Source organism: Eubalaena glacialis, chromosome 6, assembly GCF_028564815.1.
Source record: "Eubalaena glacialis isolate mEubGla1 chromosome 6, mEubGla1.1.hap2.+ XY, whole genome shotgun sequence".
Taxonomy (NCBI): domain Eukaryota; kingdom Metazoa; phylum Chordata; class Mammalia; order Artiodactyla; family Balaenidae; genus Eubalaena; species Eubalaena glacialis.
In genome coordinates this window covers 70,944,117-70,967,201 of record NC_083721.1, presented here as the reverse complement: position 1 = coordinate 70,967,201, position 23,085 = coordinate 70,944,117, and the positions used below count along the sequence as shown (strand labels likewise).

Below are 23,085 nucleotides of genomic sequence, written 5' to 3'. Positions count from 1 at the left end.
CAGGCACCAGGGCCCTATCTCATCTCCCGGCTCTGCTGTCACATACTGCCCACTGTCTGCTCCAGTACCCTTGTTGTGGATGACCCTGTACTCTCCGCCCTTCCTCCCAGGCCCTGCAACAAAAGCCTCCCCACGCCTCTCTTCCACTCCTGATCCCATCTATCTACATGGCCCAGCTCAAGCTGGTCTCCACAAACCTACCATCTGCTGAGCACCTACCGGGCTCCCGGCATACTAGATGCTTTGTATACATTTTCTATAATCCATATGACAATCCTAAGGCATGTATTAAAATCTACATTTTACAGATAAAGAAACTGCTCAGAGAGGGTGAACTGGCCACAGATAGTTAATCAGCTAGCGAGTGCCTAAGCTGGGATTCAAACCCAAGTCTCTGTGATTGTAAAGGTAGTGCTCTTTCTAGAAGCCTTGGCTGGGTCTTTTGGCCTGTGCTCTCTGTCCTCAGTGGGAAGCCTGAGCCACACAGGGAACCAGCCAAGGAAGGAAGCAGGACCAGAAAAGGGAAGCAAAGCAAGCAGTTCTGACAGAATGGATGCACCCTAGAAGGCTGGGGTAACACAGGCTGGAGGAGCTCAAGGGCACGGAAAAGAGGGTCACAAACGGGAGAGGAAGCAGAAGAGGTGCAGCAGGGAGGATAGAAGGTGAAGAGAAGGAGGGAAAGGGGGTTCTTCAAAGTAAAATGCCTGGGAAGAAATCTTGAAAAATTTCCCTACCCAAAACAAAGATGCAGTTTGTTTTTCACTTTATAAATTGTACCTGAATGTCTTTCATTCTTCAAAAAGGGTGCTTAAGACATTTCTTCCACTTCCCCTACTGGGGCAGAGCTGACATGTTTTGTTTTTTCTTGGACCACTTCCCCACTCTCTCCCCCCCCCACACACTAGACTCCCAACCCTAATCTCTGCCCAGTAAGCAATAAAGACCTTGATATCCACCCAGGTTCTAATCACTGGAGTGGTTACTATTTCTTAGCCATCTTTTTCTTACAAGGATCGGGAATCGCATCAATGCTGAACCTGATTTTCCTTACACTTGCCCACATTATTCCCCCACCCAGTGCTTGGGCTGGGTACAGGTCAGCACCTAGCAGAGGACCTGACATAGAGCAGACGCTCAATGTCTGTGGACAAAGGAATGAATCAATGAATGTTTCTCTGTCACTTCTCCCTGTGCCTCATACAACTTATCTGATCAGGATCCTTCTTTCCTAGCTCACTTAAATTGCTGTGGACCGAATCAGGGTGACAACCTGGATTATGGAAAGTACTGTAAACATAGTGTCCGTGTTCTCGGTTCCAAAGGGTCACTATGGGGTCCATAGTGCTATGGGGTCCACACATAAGTAGAAGCCACCTATGACAATTCAGGCCCCTTCCGGCCCTCGTAAGAGACCTGGGAGGGAGCCAAGGCTGCCGTGCCCACTGTTCCTGCCACTCCTCGCTCCGCTCTGCTCTCCACACCCACTTCTCACGCAGGCCTGGCGACTGCAGCAGACACTGGGGCTCAACACGCAGCAGAGGGAAGGAAGGAGAGGGAGAAAGGATGTAAGGAGGAGAAAAACAGCTTCGGGAAAAAACACGCACACATGCAGCCTGCAGAACATTGTGACTTGGATTATTTTTGGAATCTAATGTTTCTAATGTTCAAGGGGAGGAAATGAGAAAAAGCAAGTAGAGATTCCCAGGACCGGCAGGCTGGAAATAATACAGGACACTGTGTCCTCTGTTGGGCGGGACACGGACACACTTCCTCGCCCTGAGCCCAGTCAGCAGGGGGGTGGCGGGCAGTGGTTTAGGCCTCAGGAGGAGGAGGGACGCAGGAGCAAGGGGTACCGGGAGCCCTTCTCCAAAAGAAGCAGGAAATTACAAACCACTCAGTAAAGACCTTGCCCCAGAGAAGGTCGTAGTTCTTGGAAGCCTCCCTCCCTACACCGAGGGCTCGGGCAAATGAATCACAGAGACTTGTCAGCACGCCCCTGAGAGGCCCAAACAGTGTTTGCCCTCTTACCACAGCATCAGTAAGGACACAGGTCAGGTGACCACTAGCCTCCACTCCACCCCAGCCCCTCTGGCCACCTCCTAGGTTGCTGGCATACATACCCTTTCTCCTGCAGGGCCGGGGTAAGGTAAGGCTGTGTGTGTGTGTGTGTGTGTGTGTGTGTGTGTTTTGGGGGAGGGGAAAGAGCCCCAGCCTCAGAGCAGAGGGCCCACCTTCCCACTGCCTACCCGGCTCTATCCCAGGCACACCTCCCAACCTCACCAAGTCTCAGCTCTCCATGTAAAATGATGCTCACATTCATGCACTGCACAAAGTAGACGGGAGACCAAATGAGGAACCACTGACTGGGTGACTCTGGGTGGGTCTCTGCTCTGGGTCAAAGTTTTCTATGTAAAAGGAAGGGCTAGACCAGAAAATCTCTAAGGTCAGGGGTGTGAGAACACTTTAAAAACTGACATTCAAAAAATATTTCGTATTATAATGACGACAATGGCACTTCAGTTTGACAAATGACACTGCTGGCTCGAGGGGCGTGCGGGTTGGAGAGGTGGCGAAGAGAAGAGGCAGTGGGCCAAGTGTGGGGCAGGGAGGAGGGCAGTGCACTCCCTCCACACGGCCCCACTGGTTCTTGTCACCCCAGGCAGAAGGAGACTTAGGGTCCTGCTTTGGGCCCTGGGGAGTGATCAGAGCTGTTTATACCTCAGAGGGAAAGGGCAGGGAACAGCAGTGGATACTCTGCCCAGTGACAGGGCATCCTGGGGATGTCCTAAATTGCTCATACGGTTAACAGGACACACACAGCAAACACAGTAAGCACATAACAGTGCAGTGCCCTGCTGCCTACCATGATGCTCTTCACCCAGTGGGCCCCATATTCATATTTTCTCAGGGTGACTAACATGAAAGTGACATTATTTTGTTTGCACAGACCTCCAAGAATATCAAAATGCACAGACATATTTCTTGCATGGACTGTAGGAGTGCTTCTGGCCGCAAGCTTGTGAGAGAATAAGACAAATATGCTCTTTGCTATAATGCACAGCAGGAGGTGACAACTGTCTCAGATGTAGCAGGTGATCACATCCCCCTGGGGAGAATCGCTTTCCTCTGTGGCTGCTTCAAGGACAGACACCGTTTTTCCAGAGAACTTTCCATGTGGCGGCTCCCCCAACCCTGACCCAACAGATATGATCCCAATTTGACCTGTGTGCTCCTCTCTTTTGCCTCACCCAGGGGCACCACACAATCTAGTGATCTTGGGAGACCCCATGAACCTATATCATAATTGCCAACTTCTGTCAAAACTCGATTCTTAACTTTACTCCATTAGGGATCACTGAAAATTATTTGGAGCAAGTTCATTTGTAAGGTAGCATGGATCACGCTCTGCGAGGTCTCAGTGGGAGGCGCCGGATGACTGAGGAGTAAATCAGGACTGAAACAGCACAGGGAGAAGGAAGGGAAGCCAAGGTCTAGGGAGCAGTGATGCTGGGCCAGGCAGGGGGCCAGCACCTCCACCCACATCATCCCATCTAATTCTCCTAACAACCCTGGGCAGCAGCTTGGGCTTTTTTTTTTAAGCAGGAAAAGAACTCAACAGATTATGGTTCTATTTGCTGAGAAAAGTTTCTTATTTTCCATCATCCCCCAAGGCGACAACCCTGAAGAGAGAAAAGCCAACTGTAGATACACAGGGGAGAATGAATAGCAAAAAAGGTGAAAATTCCTCTAGAATTGTTGAGCTGTAAAGGGGCTGAGACACCATGTAGTGTGGCAAGTCTCCAAGCAGGGGGAGAGGCAGGCACATTCGGCTTGGGGGGTTGGGGGTCTTTACCAAACTCCTCTGGGGATTCTGATACACCCCCTTACAAGCCTATTGTCGATCACCACCAACCCCCCACCACCATGACCACACACACACGCTGCCACCCCACCTCCCCCACTGAGACACATTTTCACAGACAGAGAGGATCGACATGAGAACAGTGCCCTATGCAATCAGGAAAAAGTCGAAAGACACTGAGCTAGCCCAAACTCTTCCTCTTTGTTTTGTTGGGAACATAATTGGGGGTCAGAGGTCGAAGATGTGTCTGCAGTCTCCCAAGTGGTAAGTGGCACCCCAGGACACATCCGAACCCCCATTCACACGGCTCCATTTCAGCACGGACACGGCACCCGTGGGTGTGAACAGACTTTCACCATGCAAGGGTGAATATGCAGGAAGACATTTAAAATTAGGTTCTCCACAAACGTATGGACACTAAGGGGTGGAAGCGGGGGATGGGGGGGTGGTGGTGGTGGTGGGATGAACTGGGAGATTGGGATTGACAGATATACACTAATATGTATAAAACGGATAACTAATAAGAACCTGTGGTATAAAAAAATAATAAAATAAAATTTAAAAAATAAAATTAGGTTCTCCAAAGGGAGGTTTCCCACAGGTGGCGTGGTAAGGGCAGCTATCAAGGCCAGGGTCCTCTAAGCAAATGAGAGGTTCTCATCTGGGCAGGTACCTTGGTCACGGAGGAGGTGGGCACCTAAATATCCTCCCAAGTGTGGTGACAAAGATCTTGTCTTGGATGTGTTCCACCTGAAACAAGCACAACATGCTGTATAAACTGATAATAAGCATAATTCCAATACTGGAAACCCACTGGATAGCTGTGTTCATTCTTTCACAGGGGCTTCTCTTACAGGAAGTGGGACTATACTCTCTCTTTCCAGAAGGGCTTTGGGCAAGATTAGAGGGACTCCCAGGTAAACATCAGTATAGCCTCCTTTATTCAGAAGCGAAGTGGACAAATATTCCTCCATCAGTTAAGTCTAGTTATGCCCCAAAGCCCTTCTAAGCACTTCTCCTTCCCTACAAAGACTGGAAGATTGTGGGCCTTCCCCAAATTAGAAGGCGGATGGTGCAGCAGCTTTGGTATTTTCTGATACTTATGATTGGCATAAGCACATAGATGGGCAGCAGGAGGTCACAACGGCCGGCATCAGGATGTGCCCCAGGCACCCAGGAAGGGGGAGGGAGCTAGGGAAGACCCTCCACTGAGCAGCACCCATCCTTCCCTTTTCCAAGGGGACATCTACAACGAGTCTACTTAATGATGCTTAACACCACAAACTGCCCCCTAATGGGAAAGAGGGCTCCCTTCTCTCCTGTAATGGGATGTGACTGCAGGGCAGACACCTTCATCACACAGGGTCCACTGCAGCAGTGGGGGCAACTGGCTGTGAAATGGAGCTGCAAAGAGAGCCGTAATTTGCGCCTGACTAATGAGGAGTGACTGGCCTGTGCTCTGTGAACACAGTGGAGGACAGGCCCATTAGTTACAGACCAGAGGGCCCAGGGCCCAGGCAGCGGTGCTCATCTTCCAACAAGATGCATGGTGCGTTACTTGAATCACCTCTGAATTACCCAGCCTGCCCACAAATTGCTCATTAAGGCTTTCCTGTCATTCCTGAGCTGCAATATTCTCCTTCTCTGAAAACTCCCTAAGCACAGAGGCTGTGCCTAGGACAGTGAGGTGCACACAGCAGACATAAGTAATAATAAATTGATGACTTGAATAGGACTTGATGACAACTTGCTGCTCCAAGACAGAAACTCTGGCTCACTCATCTTTATCCAAGTGCCTTGTTTTGGGCTCATGACAGCTGCTTGGCAGAAGTTTATTAAATGAATGGGTGGCCTGCTTTATGAATTATCTGCAAAACAGCGTCCCTCCTCCCTAAATGTTTAATTGGGAGAGAGAATGGCTCCTTCCCCGCCACCCCCAAGATGAGGGATGCATGCATAGGGTCATTGCAGAGGCCAGGGGAAGGTGGGGAGGGGTTGTTTCACTTCCCAAGGCCAGCTGGTAAATGGGGAGCACTGACCATTATTCAAGGCCTGGGAAAGACACTGTCACCCACAGGGCCAGAGGGGAGACTCTGTGCCCACCCCTTTACAAAAATAGAAGCTGGGTGATCATCAGACTCCTCCAATTGCCAAGAGCTTCCCAGATCTGGAATTAAAGGCCTCCGACAAGCCTCCCACCAGAGGGGAGGCTAAGACGTGGCTCATGCAGGAACTATTTCCTCAGGCCCTTGTTTAGATGAGGATCTGCACACACAACTCTTACCCAAGCCACCACCCTCCTCACCCCCTTTCCAAAGCACCAAATAAGTCAAGGGCTGAGGCACTTAGTTCTGCACAGATATTTTAAATTAATCTTGAAGCAATTTAAAAGGACTGTTTTCCTCCCCTGCCCCTCACCCAGCACATTTCTGTGGCAGCTGGGTCAAGCCTGAGCAGCATTTTCGCCACTGACTCAATATCGAAATATTCCTGGGCTGCCCTCTTCCCATCGGCCTTTTACTCCCTCTGTTTTGTTTTAGATATTCTCTCCCCCACCCCTCCCCCTCTACACAAACACACGCACGCGCGCACACACACACACACACACGTGCACAAACATGCATGCACATACACGTCTTTTTAAGGTATGAGCACAGATCCTAACTTACAGTCCGTGCACAGAATTCAGGGATCATGGATTCGAATAGGGAAAAAATACGCCTTTATTTTTACTCACCTCTAACTAAAATAGAGCATCCTCTTCAATTATGAACAGAGGCAACAAACTTCATTAATGTTACCAATACTTGGGCCTCTGACATCAATAGAAACACACACATTCCCATATCATATCAGGGTTGTTTGTCCTGAAATGTCAGTTTTGGTCATCACTACTTCAAAATTATGGTAGTTATAAGACTTCAAGTCCATCTTGTTGTTTAACATGTTCCTAAAGAAGTACATATGTTGCTCTACTTAAAAATTTTAATAACTGTATTTCAATAATTATTTTCCAAGCCCATATGTTATTTTGTACATTTATAAATATTATTCTGAGAAGGGGTCCATAGGCTTCACCAGACCAAAGGGGTCCAGAGCACAAAAAGGTTAAGAGCCCCTGCTGTCGTATGAGCATTAGAAGATGGGATCTGAGATTTTCCCCAGAGTCATCATGGGCCAGGGGACTCAGGGGCTAACCAGCAGCATTCAGTGGTAGCGTGAGGCAGACCCTAGGAGCGGTGGGATAGTAGGGTTATTGGATAAGAGATTGGGTGGGCTTTGGAGACAGACAAAATACTGGCTCTGTCCAACTGGCAGTGTGATCTTGGGCAAGCCGTTTCATCTCTCTGAGCTTCCATTTCCTCCACTATGAATTAGGAATAATAATATACCATACAATTCTCATGAGCATGAATTGAGAGGATATATGTGTGGCAGCAACTACTGCTTGGCTGGCTGGCACTTGGCTGACTCTAGGTCAGCCTTCCCTACGTGGGGGCTTCTGGGGCTAAGGTATGTTATGTTGTTTTGTTTTGTTTTGGAGATGAGCACTGTCTGTGCCCTATGTTGGCTTCCCATTTCCTGAACTTGAAGAATGCAGTGAAGCGCCTCAAACTCAGACACATCTAGGCAGACCTAAGTCCCCTACCTCCTCTTCTGTCCCAGCTCACTGAAACAGGCACTCAGGCCAGGATGCAAAGCAGATCTCCTGCCCCAGAGCAGAAGAGACCTCAAGTGAAAAAGAAATGTTCCAAACCTTTCCAACATTGGTCACAGGAGCCAAAGTACCTGCCTCTGGGTTTGCAGAGCAGCTGGCTCCTGACCTGGTGTCTCTCCTCACTTGGATATGAGATGGGGATTCTGTAGTCCAAGTGCCCGCAACCCCAAATCCAGGCCAGGCCAGGGTCAGACCCAGGCTGCCCAGCCACTGGGCAAAGAGCCCTCAGAAAGGCCAGAGGAAACCTTGCAACGTCTAAAGTTGTGCAAAAACTCCTTTACATACATGTCTCTTCCAAACTCTGGCTTAAATGATGTTCAAAAATTCTGTTGTAGAAAGGGGCCATGCACTCTTAAAATTATACCTATTGATTTTCATGTGATTATAAATTATAAAAGATTGGAAAGCACAGAAAATTTATACAGAGAGATTAAAATCAAGCATAAGCCTTGCCCCTAGAAATCAAAACTATTAATATTGTGGTGAATTTTCTTCCAGCTATACTTATGTTAGCACACTTACATAAACTGGGATCATAATTATATCGTTTTATATCCCGATTTCGTCACTTAAACTACCTAGAGACATTTTCAACATGGGCTCTTAAAAGACACAAAACCATTATATCAGACGCTGTCTGTAAAACTCACAGGTTACTGAGAGTCATGGTATTCCTACGAGTGGTATTGTGCATTTAAATGTGTTATTCTCAGAAAACTGGTAGGAGAGCCCCTTTCACTCTTCTTAAAGTGCATGTAACAGTAAACTCTCTTCTTTAGCTTGGAGAGCATCTAGAGGAGATACTTTTGCATTCTCAGCAAAGAGGCACTGCATGGTGTTTTCCTTTTTCACTTTCTCATATCTCCCTGATAAGGGGAAAGCTTTGAAAATTCACTGCTGGAAAAATATCTTGCTTGACAAAGTGTGCAGCAGCTGAGGGAAAACCTCCAGAAAGAAGTGGTATGGCAGGAAGAGAGCCCCGGACTTCAAATGGAAGACAGCTGGATTCCTGTGTCAAGTCTGCCATTGTGGCCCCAAGATCAAAGAACACCCACCACCAGCCACCTCAAAGGACCAAAGGGCTGCGTAGACTAAATGAGACTCTGTATGCGAAAGTGCTTTGTCAATAGTCAAATACACTGCAGGGCAATAACCGCTAAGTCATGTTGTTGTGGCTGGTAACAGCACTGTTACTTCTGTTGCTCAGCCGGCTTGAACTACGCACGGCACGCCCTGAGAGGGGCAGCGTCCAATGGTGCAAAAGCGTGGACTCTGCAGCCATGCTGCACCTCCTAGTTTGGCCGAGTTATTTAGCCTCGCAGTTTCTTCGTCTGTAAAATGGGATGATGATAATACACCTACTTCACAGGACTCTTGACAGATTAAAATAAGTTAATTTACACAAGGTGCACAGAATAATACCTGGCACACAATAGACACTCCACAAGAGGAGCTTTAAAAAGTTGGACTAGCAGTCTCCGTCATTCTCTCTAGAAAGCTATGCATGCCCCCCACCCCAGCCCTGCTCAGGTTTGGCTGGCACCCTCCTACCTTTTCAGCATCCTGCTCGAAGAGCCGCAGCTGGAAGCACTGGTCCAGTTTGAGCTTGCGCACGTGCCACATCTGGTGCAGGTGCTGCCGGGTGGAGTGCAGCTTGTCCAGGAGGCTGGTGATCTTGGGCACCAGGCTCTGGAAGTCGGCGCTGCCCGGGATGCAGTTGCGCCCCGAGAAGCCGTCGCTGCAGCGGATGCACTGCAGCAGCCGCTGCCCCTCCCGGTCCAGCTCCTCCACGGGGGCCTTGAGCACCTTCTTCTTGAGCTGTGTGTGCTCGTCGATGAGCCGCCGCGAGCCCTCCACGTCCACGGGGAACTCCTTCCGGGCCAGCATCTCCTGCAGGTCCTCGAGGCGCGAGAGCAGGTGCACGGCGCTGTTGAAGAACTCCTCCAGGGAGAGCCGCAGCTCGATCCACTCCTCGTGGTTATACTCCAGCGAGCCGTCGAACTCCTCTGTCAGCTGGGAGGGGTCCACCAGCTTCGTGAGGCCCTCCACGGACACCATGCTCGTCTGGGAGGGGCAGACACAGAGAGGGAGACTCAGGGATGCTGGGGCAAGTCAGGGGAAGACCCCAGGGCAGCCGCAGGCAGAAGAGAGAAAGTCAAGGGGAAAGGCCAAGATAAGTCCGTATAATAATGACCACATCCTGCCTGGGAAAGGGCAAATGGGAGAGCATGCAGCCCCCTGGTCAGCTAAGATCAGCAGTATCAAAAGACCGGCTTACTGGTTCCAAGAGCCTCTCCACCTGCTCACCATTTGCCATTGAAGGGAAGACTGCCTTTATGTTCCTACTGCCCTCATCTTCCTCCTTCCCATCCCCAAGTCTGCCACAACACGGCTTAGGAGGCTAGAATCAGAAGCTGGAAGAACAGACTGAATCTAATTTTAGGGGGTCTAGTTCTCAATAGCTTTAAAACCTAGGATATCCTCATGGTTGGATTAAGCAGTGTGGGTCAGTCTTGGGCTGCAAGGGTCTCAGAGGCGATCTTCCTGCCTCTTCCCACAAGCAGATGCCCTTCTCTGATGCAGTGAACAAACAGGGCTCGGGGAACAGGGAGCCTGGGCCCTCGGCTTTCTCTGAGCCCCACAGGCTCTTGGAGAGCAGAGTGGAGAATGTTTGTCTCCAGGACACAGAGCAGCAAATGACGGCACAGGCAACCACCCCGACGTACCAAGAAAGATTGTTTCTTTCCTACAGGATTTCTTGATTCTCTCTCCTGGAGAAGGAGAGGCTACTAGAGAAATATCTGGATTCAGGGTCCAGCCCTACACTTACTAATCGTGTGAACTGGGCAAACTAAGTTCGCAGAGCCGTTGTTTCGTCCTCTGTATAATGGAGATAATAATGCTTTTCTCCTAGGGCTGTGCTGGAATTAAACCTGACAGTGTGTAAAGCACCGAGGGCACCAGCATGGAGCACGTGCTCAGTCCCTGTGAGAGCTCATCAGGATGATCTGAAGGCTGCATCTTTACTGGAACCCTTAAAAGCAGTTCGTCTCCCTCTGTCTTGCTGGTCTCTGAGCATCGCCTCCTGTTCTCCCTTTTCCTTCTATCTCCTTCCAAAGGCACAGGAAGGAGCTGCCTGTGTCTCATCAGAGTCCCTTGGGGAGTTTAAAATAACACTGATGCTCAAGCCCCACCCCTAGAAACTCTGATTTAGTTAGCCCGGACTGGAGCTTGGGCATGGGTAGTTTTAAAAGCTCCTAATGTGCAACCAGTGACACAAACCTCTGCTGATCTAGATCCCTGCAACTCAAAATGCAGCCCTCAAACCAGCAACATTGGCACCACCTGGGAGCTTGTTAGAAATGCAGGATCTCAGGCCCCACCTAGACCTTCTGGGTCAGAATCTGCATTTAACAAGATCCCCAGGAGACTCTGTGCATTAAACCCTGACAAGCCCTGTGTTAGAGCCCTTTCCCCTTTGAATTTTGCTCAAAGTTTACCACTTCCAGGAAGTCTCCCGTGATTATTCACTAATTATTCATTAAGTATCTGCCACTGAACAAGCCTGGACTCTCATCTCTGTAGCACCTACCATCTCGGTCTGCACTAAGTACTGCATCTGCTCTTTATAAAACACTGCTTCATAAATATTCTTCCGAGTTGGAAGCCCCCACCTCTGTCTCCTGCTCTTCTTGTTTAGTAGGCAAAGACAAGCTTGCTCAATTTGGGGTGAAGGAGGTGCAGGGAGACGGGAAAAACTGGGCAGCTATGCTGAAGCAAAAGTTTCAAGACTTGGAAAGATTGTTTCCAGTCGCTTCAGCTAATAAATTTATAGGTCTGTTGTCACCGCTTCTGTATAAACAAACCAAAAATACACAAAGCATTTATTTCCCTACAGGACTCCTAGCATTGGGAAGGGGTTCTGGGGGAGCATGAGAGTTAACTGTTTTTACACCAAGTCAAATTTCTCGTGTTATTTACACAGAGAACTGCCTCTCAGGTGGTCAGGTTGCTGTGCTCAAATCACAACCTGTTGGGGCCACCACCCCACACAAAGGCGCTCTCGGCCCCTGGGGACAAACATCTGGAACGAGAAGTTGCTGCTAGATTAAGAGCAGCTCTGCCTTTCCAACACACACGTACACAGGGTTCGTCCTCTTGCAGATGGGGGCCAGAGTTCCGAGAAAGGAGAACAGCTCGGATTTGGCTGGAACAAAGGTTCCTAAATCATCGATTTAATGTGTTGTCATTAAAAATTCTCAGCGGACACATATGGCCTCTAGAAAAATCTAGTTAAAAAACATGTTTTCTCTGAGTATAAAAGTAATACAAAATTGTCAAAAGAAAGTAGAAAAACATAATCCAGCCACCTCAAATAAAGCACTTAACCATTTTCATGTATCTCTCAGTCTTCCTCTCCATATACTATACTCTTAAAAACAATTTCAGATTATATTGCCCATACTGTTTTATAACGTCTTTTTTTTCCCTAAATTTTAAAAAAATTTATTTATTTTATTTATTTATTTTTGGCTGTGTTGGGTCTTCATTGCTGCGCGTGGGCTTTCTCTAGTTGCGGCGAGCGGGGGCTACTCTTCGTTGAGGTGTGCAGCCTTCTCACTGCGGTGGCTTCTCTTGTTGCGGAGCACGGGCTCTAGGCGCACGGGCTTCAGTAGTTGTGGCACGTGGGTTCAGTAGTTGTGGCGCACGGGCTTAGTTGCTCCGCGGCATGTGGGATCTTCCCGGACCAGGGTTCGAACCTGTGTCCCCCGCATTGGCAGGTGGATTCTTAACCACTGCGCCACCAGGGAAGCCCTATAACTTGTCTTTTTAAAAACAATATATCATGTGCATTTTTCAATGACACTATTGTTCTAAATATGATTTTTAATGGCTTCATAGTATTTGTGTATTAATGTTGCCAAAATTAACGGATATTTAGGATATGAACTATACATATGTGCATGTATAGATATGCATACATGTAAATATTTGTGTATACATATGTGTATATTATTGCAAAAAACACTGTGATGAATATCCTTGTAGACATTTTTTGTTTATAGTTATCATTAGTTCTTCACCTTTTTGTTTTAATTTTTATATTAAAAATATTTTCCTAGAAGGAGAATTGAGAGATCAGTGGATATAAACTCTTTTTAAGGCGTTTGACCCAAATTACAAAGTTGCCCCCCAGAAACAATTGCTCTGATTTACACTCACCAGTAGTAACAGGACTGCCTAATGACTCTGTGCCCTTGGGACAATCTCATGAGCCTCTTATTCCTTCTGAGACTCTCACTGGCAAGGCCACAGTGGCCAAGGAATCCTGAATTACCAGCCCCTGACATGTTGGGGATGGTAGGAAGGTGGAGAAGTGCAGGTGAGAAATGGGTGGGTGGCAGAAGGGGAAGGAAAACGGGAGCTAAGAGAGAGGTCGGCCTCACCTCGAAGATGAATTTGGAGCTGCCAAAGTTGGTCTTCTGTTTCTGCCAGAAGTTGTCGGGTTTGATGATGAGGGCCACATGGATCTCGGCTGGAAAGGCTTCCTGCAGCGTCTTGAGGAGGGGCTTGATGAGGTCCCACTTGGAGCCCCGCATGTCGATGATGACGGTGAAGCCACGTTTGCACACGTCCTCACTGTGGGGAGGTCAGAGGTCAGGCATGGTCACTCAGGGACGCTGAGACTTTGGAGTACACAGTCAAAAAGCATCTGGAAACCTGCATTCCTCTTTATCTGGACCAACCTTCCAACTTCACGCCAGGTCTCCTGGCTGCCTTCCAATCCAACTCAAAATGTACTGCCTCAGAAAACCTTTCGAGATTAACCCCATCTGACCAAGGGCATCTGCCTTCTCCCAGCACTTAGCAAGTAACTCAGCTTTCCCTGTAGTCAGTTGCACTTGTTGGGACGTTTACAGTTTCGGTATTCACTATTATGTTTGATTTTCTTTTAATTCTTGTCTCTCTCTCTTGCTCCTGGGATGAATCATATGTTCTCCATTTGAATACAAGCTCTCTAGAGTCAGGGATGCTTCTGCCCTTAGATCTGCGATGGACAGTCCTTGGCATGAACGCTGTCCTTCCCCGGGCCCACATCAATGGCAGCCACTGCTATGCTTTACCACTGAACCCAACCTGGGCCAAAGAATCTTTTTCAATAAAGGGGTCTAGGCCGATTCTACCAATTGATTAGAGATGGTACACAAGGTATTGATAACATCACTGTGTTTAAGATGTATTACTTGTAGTTCAAATTGTATGTCAACTTTGAAAAACTCAGATTGCTGAGCCATGCTGATTACTCTCAGATGGCCAAGGGTGGGACTGATTAGAACGGTGGATGTGGTCCCGTTGTCTCATGTACTTCCATTATAAGAGTCAGGGTATAAAAAGGCACATTTCAGGAAGTTAAGACAGGGGAAACTACTCTTGAAATCAAGGCCAAATGAAGTGACAGTGACCAACTTGAAAACCAGAAACTGATTGGGCTAAGTGAATCAAGATGTTGCTACATAACTTATTAAGTAGCAAAGTTTATTTAAACACTTGGACTTTATAACTCCTAAGAATTGAAAGAAGGGCTTTCCCTCTATCCTTCATTTATTTAACCTGTGTATTTATTTTCTAACTCAAAATAGACTTTGGTTAATTCACATGTTTATATAAATACTGGTGTAGCATTTCCTTAGGTTGTTTGGCTTAATTTCCTATTACCCAGACTGTAGTAGCTTAAAGCCCTGTGCATGTTGCATGCCCCACAGTCGTGCACCACCACCTACCAATCGCTTATAGCTACTGGAGGTAAGGCCACAATGGGAGGATTTAGGCTACAAAAGGAAACAAAACCCTGTTTCAGGCTTCATTCTCAAATCTCAGCCAGTGATGAAAATGTCACAGACTTTTGAAGAGACCACAGCTCCTGTGATTGTGTGAATGTCTCAAGCATAAGGCAGCTTACTGGGCCTCCCAGTTACACAGGAAACTCCCCAGGTGAGGAGAGACACTCTTTCCATTTCTTCTTGTTGACACAAAGGATTAGACTCAGAAAGGGGGAAAGCTGAGCCTTTTGTTTCTCCACAAATCCTATATCCCAAAGGAAAGGAGTTACCTCTTCTCCTTCTCTGACACTTACTGAGTCAGTAAGTGGCCAGCGTCTTCCATAAATAATTCTCTCTATCTTATTGTCTGAAAGCAATGTGCCTTTTTCTTAAATTACAGAATTTCTTTCCCATTATGAGAAAATACCCGGTAATTATATTAAAGTTAGAATATTCAAAAATCTGTATAAGAGATACTAATGGTAGGGATTTATAATACTTGGGCCTATTTCCTTCCAGTCTTTTTTGTACATGTAATTTGCATACCATATAGTGTTCTACCTTTCATTATAACAGAATTTTTTCTCATGTCTAACATTTCTTTGAAACAGTTACATTTAATGACACACAGTTCATCTAATACCTACACCACAGCTTTTTTAATCATCCTCATTATTGCTTTACAGAAGGGCACATCAGCTTATATATCTACCAGCAATGCTGAGAGTACCCCCCGCCGCCCCTTTACTGTATCCTCATCAGCACTAGTCACTGAATTTTTTAAATCTTTGCCAATTTTCCAACAAGAATATGGCATTACATTTAAATTTGCATTTCTTTGATTACTGGCTATAGCTTATTGGCCTATAAGAATTTCTTCTGTGACTTACCTGATCATTTCTTTTATCTATTTTTCTATCGCGATTTAACGGCTTTTCTCATTGAGCTTAGTTTCGTTTAGCCTGACTCACATTTGTTGCGTACCCACTTATGCCAGGCACTGCACGGTGACTGTGGGCCTTCCCTTCCCTTAGAGATGACCGACTTCCTTGTTTACCTGCTCCTCAGGCTCCATCGCTGTTACCATAATTGTGCTGACATGACAGAACCCTGTCCCTAACAACAAAGAGTCACTGTTGCTACCGAGAGCTGGAGCTTGACTATCCCAGCATCTAAATGTGGTCATCAGGAATAGCTTACACTCTATTAACGAATGAATTCTGACAACTAAAAGAGAAATAAGGTACTAATACTCTCTAGGAAGTTCTCACTAGCTCAGGAGATGGGGAAAGAGGCCCGGGGGCTGAATGCTGAGAGATAACCTAATTGGCATCTTTCTGTGGAAACAGCTAATCTACCAAGGTGCTTTCTGTGTTTGGTTTGAAACAAGGAACATAGCTGGAGGAGGGAAAAGAACTTTTTATCACATACTTATTGCGCCAGGGATGGTGGCTGGGCGCTTGACATACGTTATTTCATTTTATCCTCATGATGGATAAACTTGGCATGGTTATCACCATGTAAAAGATGATGACACTGAGGCACAGAATTTGCCTAAGGTCACATGACTGGTAAGTACCTAGCACAGAGTCAAAACCAGGACCACTGACTCCAAAAGCCCAAGCTCAGGTCACTATATAATGTGACCCACCATGTTGCCACTACGTGTGGTGTTTTTGTGACTGGGTGTGGGGTGAAGGGTCATGATGAGGGGACGAGATTAGGGAGCTCATAGGAGATGGGCGAAATTAGGGCAAGGAACCCAAGTGGATGACCTCCACTCTGCAGTCTGCACAATCACAAAATCATAGAAGCAAAAGAGCATGGCATATTCAGAAAGTTCAGGTAATTCACTTTGGTTCAGGCACAGGGGCGAGAGGCAGAGCGTGATGAGGAACTGCTGTCTGAATGCTTCAGAGAGCCCTATTCTGGGCTCCGACCCTCCTCTTGCACACCCTCCCCCCAGGGAACGAGGACACTTGACAGAAAGAGACCATGCTGCCCCCATCCTTTTCTAGACCAAGTTCCTTGTACCTGAAACCCTAAAAAAGTCTCAGCTCAAAGGTCTTTACCTACTTCCTTGGCCCACGTGTGCCTCTCTCCCAAGTCCCATTCCTCAAGGGTAAGGAACACCACCAGTATGAGCACCTCGGCCTGAGGGGTGGCAAAGAGCTGCTATTTGTAAGGATGTGGCTAAAACATAGATGTGCGAGCCGGGTGTCCGCGTGCACGCATGAGGACCCCCGCAGTGGGAGACAGAGCTGGGCCGTGAGAAGGTAGGCAGAGCACGAGCCGAAGGCAGAGCTCCCTGTACTGCCAAGTTCTAGCATGGAACTCAGGAGCCCAACAAATCTGAATCTGAAGCTGGCCTCCTAGGTCGCTGTGAAGACACGTTTGTCAAGGTGGTAGGGTAGAACACATTTTATCTAATAGTTCGTTAGCTTGCTGTATTAATTTTCAATATTTAGACATAGGGTATGTGGGTTTCCATTTGTACTCCTGCCCTGCCCGGGCATTGCAACGGTAGAAGCAGGGCTTCCAGAGAAGAGGCAGGAGTGAAAGCAGGCCTCAAGTCAGGACGCTTCTTGTACGATGGCAGAAGCGGTGCATTTATCCTAAGGGCAATCAGGAACCACTGAAGGGTGTCATTCAGGGATGGAACATGGGCAGGTGATTTGGGGAGACTGCCCTGCAGCTGTGCAGAAGGAGAGTAAACCAGGGTCAAGCAGACTGAGCGGGAGAACAGAAGCAGAGAAACCTCCTCCTTTGGACTAAAATGCCTCTTAAGTGAAGTCTTCCTTGGGCCACCCGATTTATAGCTGCAGCTGTCACCTAGCACTCCCTACCTCCCTTCCCTGATTTATTGGTCTCCTTAGCACTCATTACCATCTGGGTCATGTTTTTTACTTATTCATTTATTGTCCATTTTCCCTCACTGGAAAGCAACCTCGATGAGGGCAGGGCTGTTTTGTACTGATTTCACTACCCAGTGCCCACAGTGCCTGGGCCAGGCTAAGACTCAATACACCGAGGAAGGAGGAGTGGTAGTTAAGGGTATGTAATCTAGAGCCAACCCTCCTCGGTCTGAATCCCGGCTCCATCATTTACCTATCAAGAAACCTTAGGCAAGTTACTTTTAACCTCTGTGCTGTAAAATGTGAATAATAGTAACTACATTACAGGGTTACTTGAGAGGTTAAGTTTGTTAATACACATAAAGCACTTAACAGTGGTGCCGGGCACGGATCTGTACTACGTGAGTCTTAGCTGCTGGAGGAGACATAAGTTGGTGTCCCCCCCCAGGGCCCCTTTATTGACCACTGTGCCCAGCCCCCCGCTCCATAAGTGTTGCAGCAATCAGCTTATGCCTGAGACCATGTCAGGAGACTTACCTTTGGCTGATGGGTGCACTTTTCCAAAAGATGCCTGGGCAGTTATACCCCCGCCCCAGGGGGGCCCGTGCTTCTCTTATACAGGGGTGCCTTTCCCTCAAGGCAGGGTAACTCTGAAGTGTGACTTATGCTCCAGAGACTTCTCACTCCCCCAGTCAGTCTCCAGCTAGACTTCATCTGAGACCACATCCTTGCTCAGTCCTGCCCCTTCTTCTCTGCTCCTCCAACTCCCTTACGAGTCTTTCCTAAATATCATGCCCCTAATAAATCATCTGTACCTGAATCCCTGTCTCAAGAAACACAGCCACAGTCATACATACATGAATTTCATACATATATGAAATTCTGAAGGCAATTTGAAATATAGTCTGGAGATTAAAAGAGGAATCTGAGTTGTAAATTTTGACTTGGGAGTCATACTGTGCCTGGCACATAGTAGGTGTTCAATAACATTTGCTGAATGAATAAATCCATGAACTGTGGCAGTAGATATGCACAGAAGTGGGGGAGATCAACCAATGAAGACAAGTAAGATGAAAAGAACCTTCTTCTGAGTCCAGAATAGAACTGATGGGCATATCAATTTTAAGAGATGGGAGAAGAAAGGAGATGAGCCTGAGGAACAAATGCAGAGAAGTTAGATAAAACCGGGAGAGGAGTGGAAAATAAATCAGGGAGGAGAGGATTTCAAGGAGGAACTACAGCGTCAAATTTTGCAGAGAGGTAGGTCATTAGCTGAGATGAGAACTATTGCACTTGGCAGCTAAGAGGCCTTGGTCCGGTTGGTCAGGGCAGTGTCAGTGGGTGCTGGGGCAGGAACTGGTGGAGCAGGGAAGCAGTCTTCCTGGTTGGTCTCTGAGATGATGGGAGGAAGTGTCAAGATCATCAGAGGTGGCATTTGGTGCACACCCTCCCCTGGCCCTGTCTCCCTGACTCCAGAAACAACCAGGGTCCACACCCTGCTCTTTGGCTACCCCCAGCCCCAAAGAGGCTCCCCAGCCCCCCTCTTCCCCAAGCCTCCATGCCCCCAGACCTCCCTTCCTCTCACTCAGTGTGCTCACATGGGGAGCAGTTGCAGCAAACCAATTTACACTGGAACATAACTAACAGGCAGCCTTCCTTTTCCCTTTGGGTTATTTACCTTTTCAGTGATATTTCTTAGCCCAGATTAAATTTTCAGGGGCAGAATTTGCATTGTGTATGGTGAGGATGGGAGCACAGAAAGGTGAGGATTGGAGCAGCAGGCCTTCGAATCCACCTAAGGAGGGGAAAGGAGGGTGAGCGACCCTCTCCATCTCCCACGCCCCCTGATTTAGAGAGAGGCAGCCACTGCACCTTCCCCCCTGCCCCACTAGTTTCCCAACTGGGGCTTGAGACCTGAGCCCCCTTGGCCAGCTTCCCACCCTTTGTGATAAATTACGGTCCCTTCCAACTGTGAACTGTTTCATGGACTCTCAGGGGCTCTCGGGCCCAGGACATAATGTATACTGAGTGACTGGAGGATTGACCAGATAGTTCTTATACTCAGTTCTATACCATTTACTCTTTTGTTCATTACATGTCACTGGGGCTGTTTTCACTCAGCAAACCCGTGTTACCTCAAAACAGCATTGGTGCCACTTTATGCCGATGCTTCTCAAACTTTACTGACTTCATCATCACCTAGGACCCTTGTTTAAAATGATGATTTCAGCAACCCCTTTCAGATACTCTGATGAAAATCAGTCTGGGATGAGGCCCAAGAGTCTCCCTAGGTGATCCAAGGACAATACCTAGATTCTCATAGGTGTGGTTTGTGAGAGTTTAACGATACACACTTTGTCTACATCAGATGAGGACCGGCATTAATAAACAGGAGGTAGCACACAACTGTGCAGTCAGAACAATGCTTGCAGGGTGGGCCAACAGCTTTGTTATACAGAAGTCTGTCAAAAATATTAGTGGGTTGGGCTTCCCTGGTGGTGCAGTGGTTGAGAGTCCGCCTGCCAATGCAGGGGACGCGGGTTCGAGCCCTGGTCTGGGAAGATCCCACATGCCGCAGAGCAACTGGGCCCGTGAGCCACAATTACTGAGCCTGCGCATCTGGAGCCTGTGCTCCGCAACAAGAGAGGTCACGATAGTGAGAGGCCCGCGCACCGTGATGAAGAGTGGCCCCCACTCGCTGCAACTAGAGAAAGCCCTCGCACAGAAATGAAGGCCCAACACAGCCAAAAATAAATTAATTAATTAATTTTTTTAAAAAAGTTAAAAAAAAAAAATATTAGTGGGTTTCTCTCTCCATAGCCTCATGCTCTCTTGAAAGGAGTCATTTATTGCAAGCCCAGGCTTGTGGGAGTTCTGGCCTTGCAGTGCATTTCTCTGGTTCTTTTTGCAAAGACCGAGCTCCTCCTCTGTGAGCCTCGAGAGACTTTCCCTGAAGGGCCTGGTGGCTGCCCTCCCCAACATAGCTATCTATGCTCAACCAGATGCCCGCTGGAGATCTGCCTTCCCGAGCTTCCCTCTCTACTTCTTATCATACATCTGACCTGGCAGCCTCATTTAAACTTCTGGGCAAGTTCTGCGTGCCTCTCTGGGTCCCTGTGGGTCCTGCCCACATCTGATGCCCCAGAGTCATCTCCTGACCCACTGGGCTGAGAACTCTGTGAGGATGGTCCCAGGTCTGGAGGGCCTCCATGGTGGACAATGAGGAACCAATGAATAGGCACGTCATCCCTGACCCTTTGCACTCCTAGCGGCGCCCCCCACCATGCTAGCAGAGATCACAGTTTAGCAGCCCACTGTTAAACCCAGTCCCCCAAAGTGGTTTTATTAGATACAGTTGTTACTGTGGTTTATAACACTTTCAAGTGCCTTTGGAGGAAGCTTTCAAGTGCCTTCATTCACATACTCACATGACCTGCCTGCTTGTTGGCCTGTGGATTTGCCTCCTCTGTCTTAGCCGTTGTTATTTCCCAGTCCTGTCTGACACATTAGAAGACTCAATGGCCTTAGCTCAGGGAGCAGGGATTAAGGTACCAGTGTCTCGAGCTAAAGGTTGCTCTGGGACCTGGACAGCAGGGCAGAGTACCGGTTGGTGACAACCCCAGGCCAGGGCTTCACCCTGGGTTACAGGTCTGGCCTCAGGGATCCAAGTACCACTTCCCTGCTCCCTCAGCTCCTCCCCAGGTTCCTGGCTCAGTGAAGCTCAGATCGTCTCTCTGGATTCCATCCAGGCCACATCAGTGAACCACACTGGATACTTCCCATTATCATCTGGCTAAGGGGTCAGATTCAAATGCCACCTTCTCCCTGGGGTCCTCCCTGATCTTCCCCTTGCCAAAACAAACAGCATATTATCCACGCCTCTATTAACATCATTATTAGTCCTGATGTTGTGTTATGGCCTCTCATCCCTCTATGCCTGTGGGCTTGCCCACCTCAACCCCATCTTTGCCTAGACAACTTCTACTCACAAAGCTCAACTCACATGCCTCTTCCTCCAAGGAGTCTCTCACTGATAGACCCCTGCCCCATCCCATTCCACTGGGATAAGGGCTCTTCCCATGCACTGCCATAACCTTGTGCTTACTCTGCATGGCAGCTGTCATGTGTGGGGTAACTACAGCCAGGCTCTGGCTGATCAATTTCTGTATCCCTTACAGGGATTTATATGCCTTCATGATGAGAGCCTAGTTATGAAGGGGCTTCATAAATAATATGGTGTCATATAATAATATGACATAAATAATATGGTGTTCTATAAATATATTATCCATTAATTCATTAATTTATTCATCTAACAAATATTTATTGAGCACTTACTTTGTGGCTGGCCCAGTGCTAGGCACTAGCGGGAGAGATGGACACAAGACATTAGCTAGATGAAAAGAATAAATGCAAACTGTGATAAGTCTTAACAACTTATCAGGTGGTCAGGCCACTATGAGGAGATGACATTTAAACAAAGACCAAAACTATGAGAAGGACCTAGTTAAGGGAACGCTGTAGAAAGAATAACGCAGGCAGAGGGAACAGCCTATGCAAAGGTCCTAAGGTGGAAAAGAGCCTGTATGGGGGCTGATTCTCCATTACAGTACGGAAGTGGGGCAGTGAAGTCATAAGCAAGCGGGAGACCAGCAGCCAGACCTGGCTCTAAATCTTGAGGAGCTCAAAACCTTAAGCTGGAGAGAAATAGAAAATGAGAGCCAAACTTGGAGTGGCCATTTTTTAAAGTTAAAATTGGACATAAACATATATTAATGATAAAGCTAATTTTATTGAGCACATGAGAATCTATGCCTGCTAAGCATTTTATATGCATTATCTTATTTATTCCTCACATGAAACTCACAAGTAGCTGCTCTTATCATCCCACCCTACAGTTAAGGAAACTGAGGCCAAGAGCGGTTGAGTAACTTGCTAAAGTCACCAGAAAAAGGTAAAATCATATTTGAATCTAGTCTGATTCCAGTATCTGTCATGCTACCTTGCCTCAGAGAGAAACAGAATGCTTGAGCCTGAAGAAACTTTAAAGCTTACTCCTGCTAATCCTTCATTTCAGAGCCGAGGGCAGCAAATTCCAGAGGAAGGAATTTGCTCAGAGTCACACAGTTGGGTGGATGTTTTGGGCCATTTGTGTCAGACATCCAGTTGTCAATCTGCCCATTTCAGGTCTTCTATTAAGCCACAAGAACTCTGGAACTGAGACATCAAATAATCTGGTTTGGAGGCTCAGGGTGTACTGTTTTGAGTGCTAAAGCTCCTTCCCCAGGAATGAGGAAATCCTGTTCACTCCAGCAGCAGAGATGGCCTGACCCCATTTACCCCAAATCCTGTGATGCCATCTGAGATTTACCCCATACCTATGAATGTCTGGCAGATTCTCACTTGAAACAGCTGCTGAAATAAATGTAACATCGATCCATCCTGGTGGCAGGTGTGGGAGCAGCGATCGGCAATGAGCACCACGCCGGCAGACCAGGGGAGGGGGCAACGAGGGTTTCTGCTTAGTGTGTGCTGCTGGGGGCTGCTCAGTTGGTACTAGTTGTGGGGTACAGGGTGTCAGAATCCTAGTGTTGGGGGCCCGGGAAGGCCCAGCACTTGGGCAGTGATGGAGCAGAAGTAGCTTTCAAATCAGACCTATTCGCTAAGTAGTCCAGGGAAGGAGACAAACTGAACACTGGGGTAGAGGGCTGGACTTGTCGCTGAGGAGTGAGCGAGGGACAGCAAGGACGAGGCAGATGGAGGACTTCCAGCTGCACGAGGGCAGCAGGGCCCTGCCACACACAGCTCTGGCCCCCCAGGAGCAAAGAG

The 23,085-nt window shown here is 47.8% G+C and overlaps 1 protein-coding gene across 10 annotated transcripts in view; it reads right to left on the bottom strand.

The window, feature by feature from the left end:
- Positions 1–23,085, bottom strand: part of KALRN (kalirin RhoGEF kinase) — a 653,671-nt gene that overhangs the window by 422,261 nt on the left and 208,325 nt on the right. For 9 of the 10 annotated variants that reach the window (XM_061194271.1, XM_061194272.1, XM_061194273.1 and 6 more), the window contains 2 exons: positions 13,028–13,220; positions 9,132–9,644 (listed from right to left, as the gene is read on the bottom strand). The exons of the other annotated variant lie outside the window; for it this stretch is intronic. In XM_061194271.1, the coding sequence (XP_061050254.1) occupies positions 9,132–9,644; positions 13,028–13,220 (706 nt within the window). The remainder of the gene's footprint in view (positions 1–9,131; positions 9,645–13,027; positions 13,221–23,085) is intronic. 10 annotated transcript variants of the gene reach the window in all.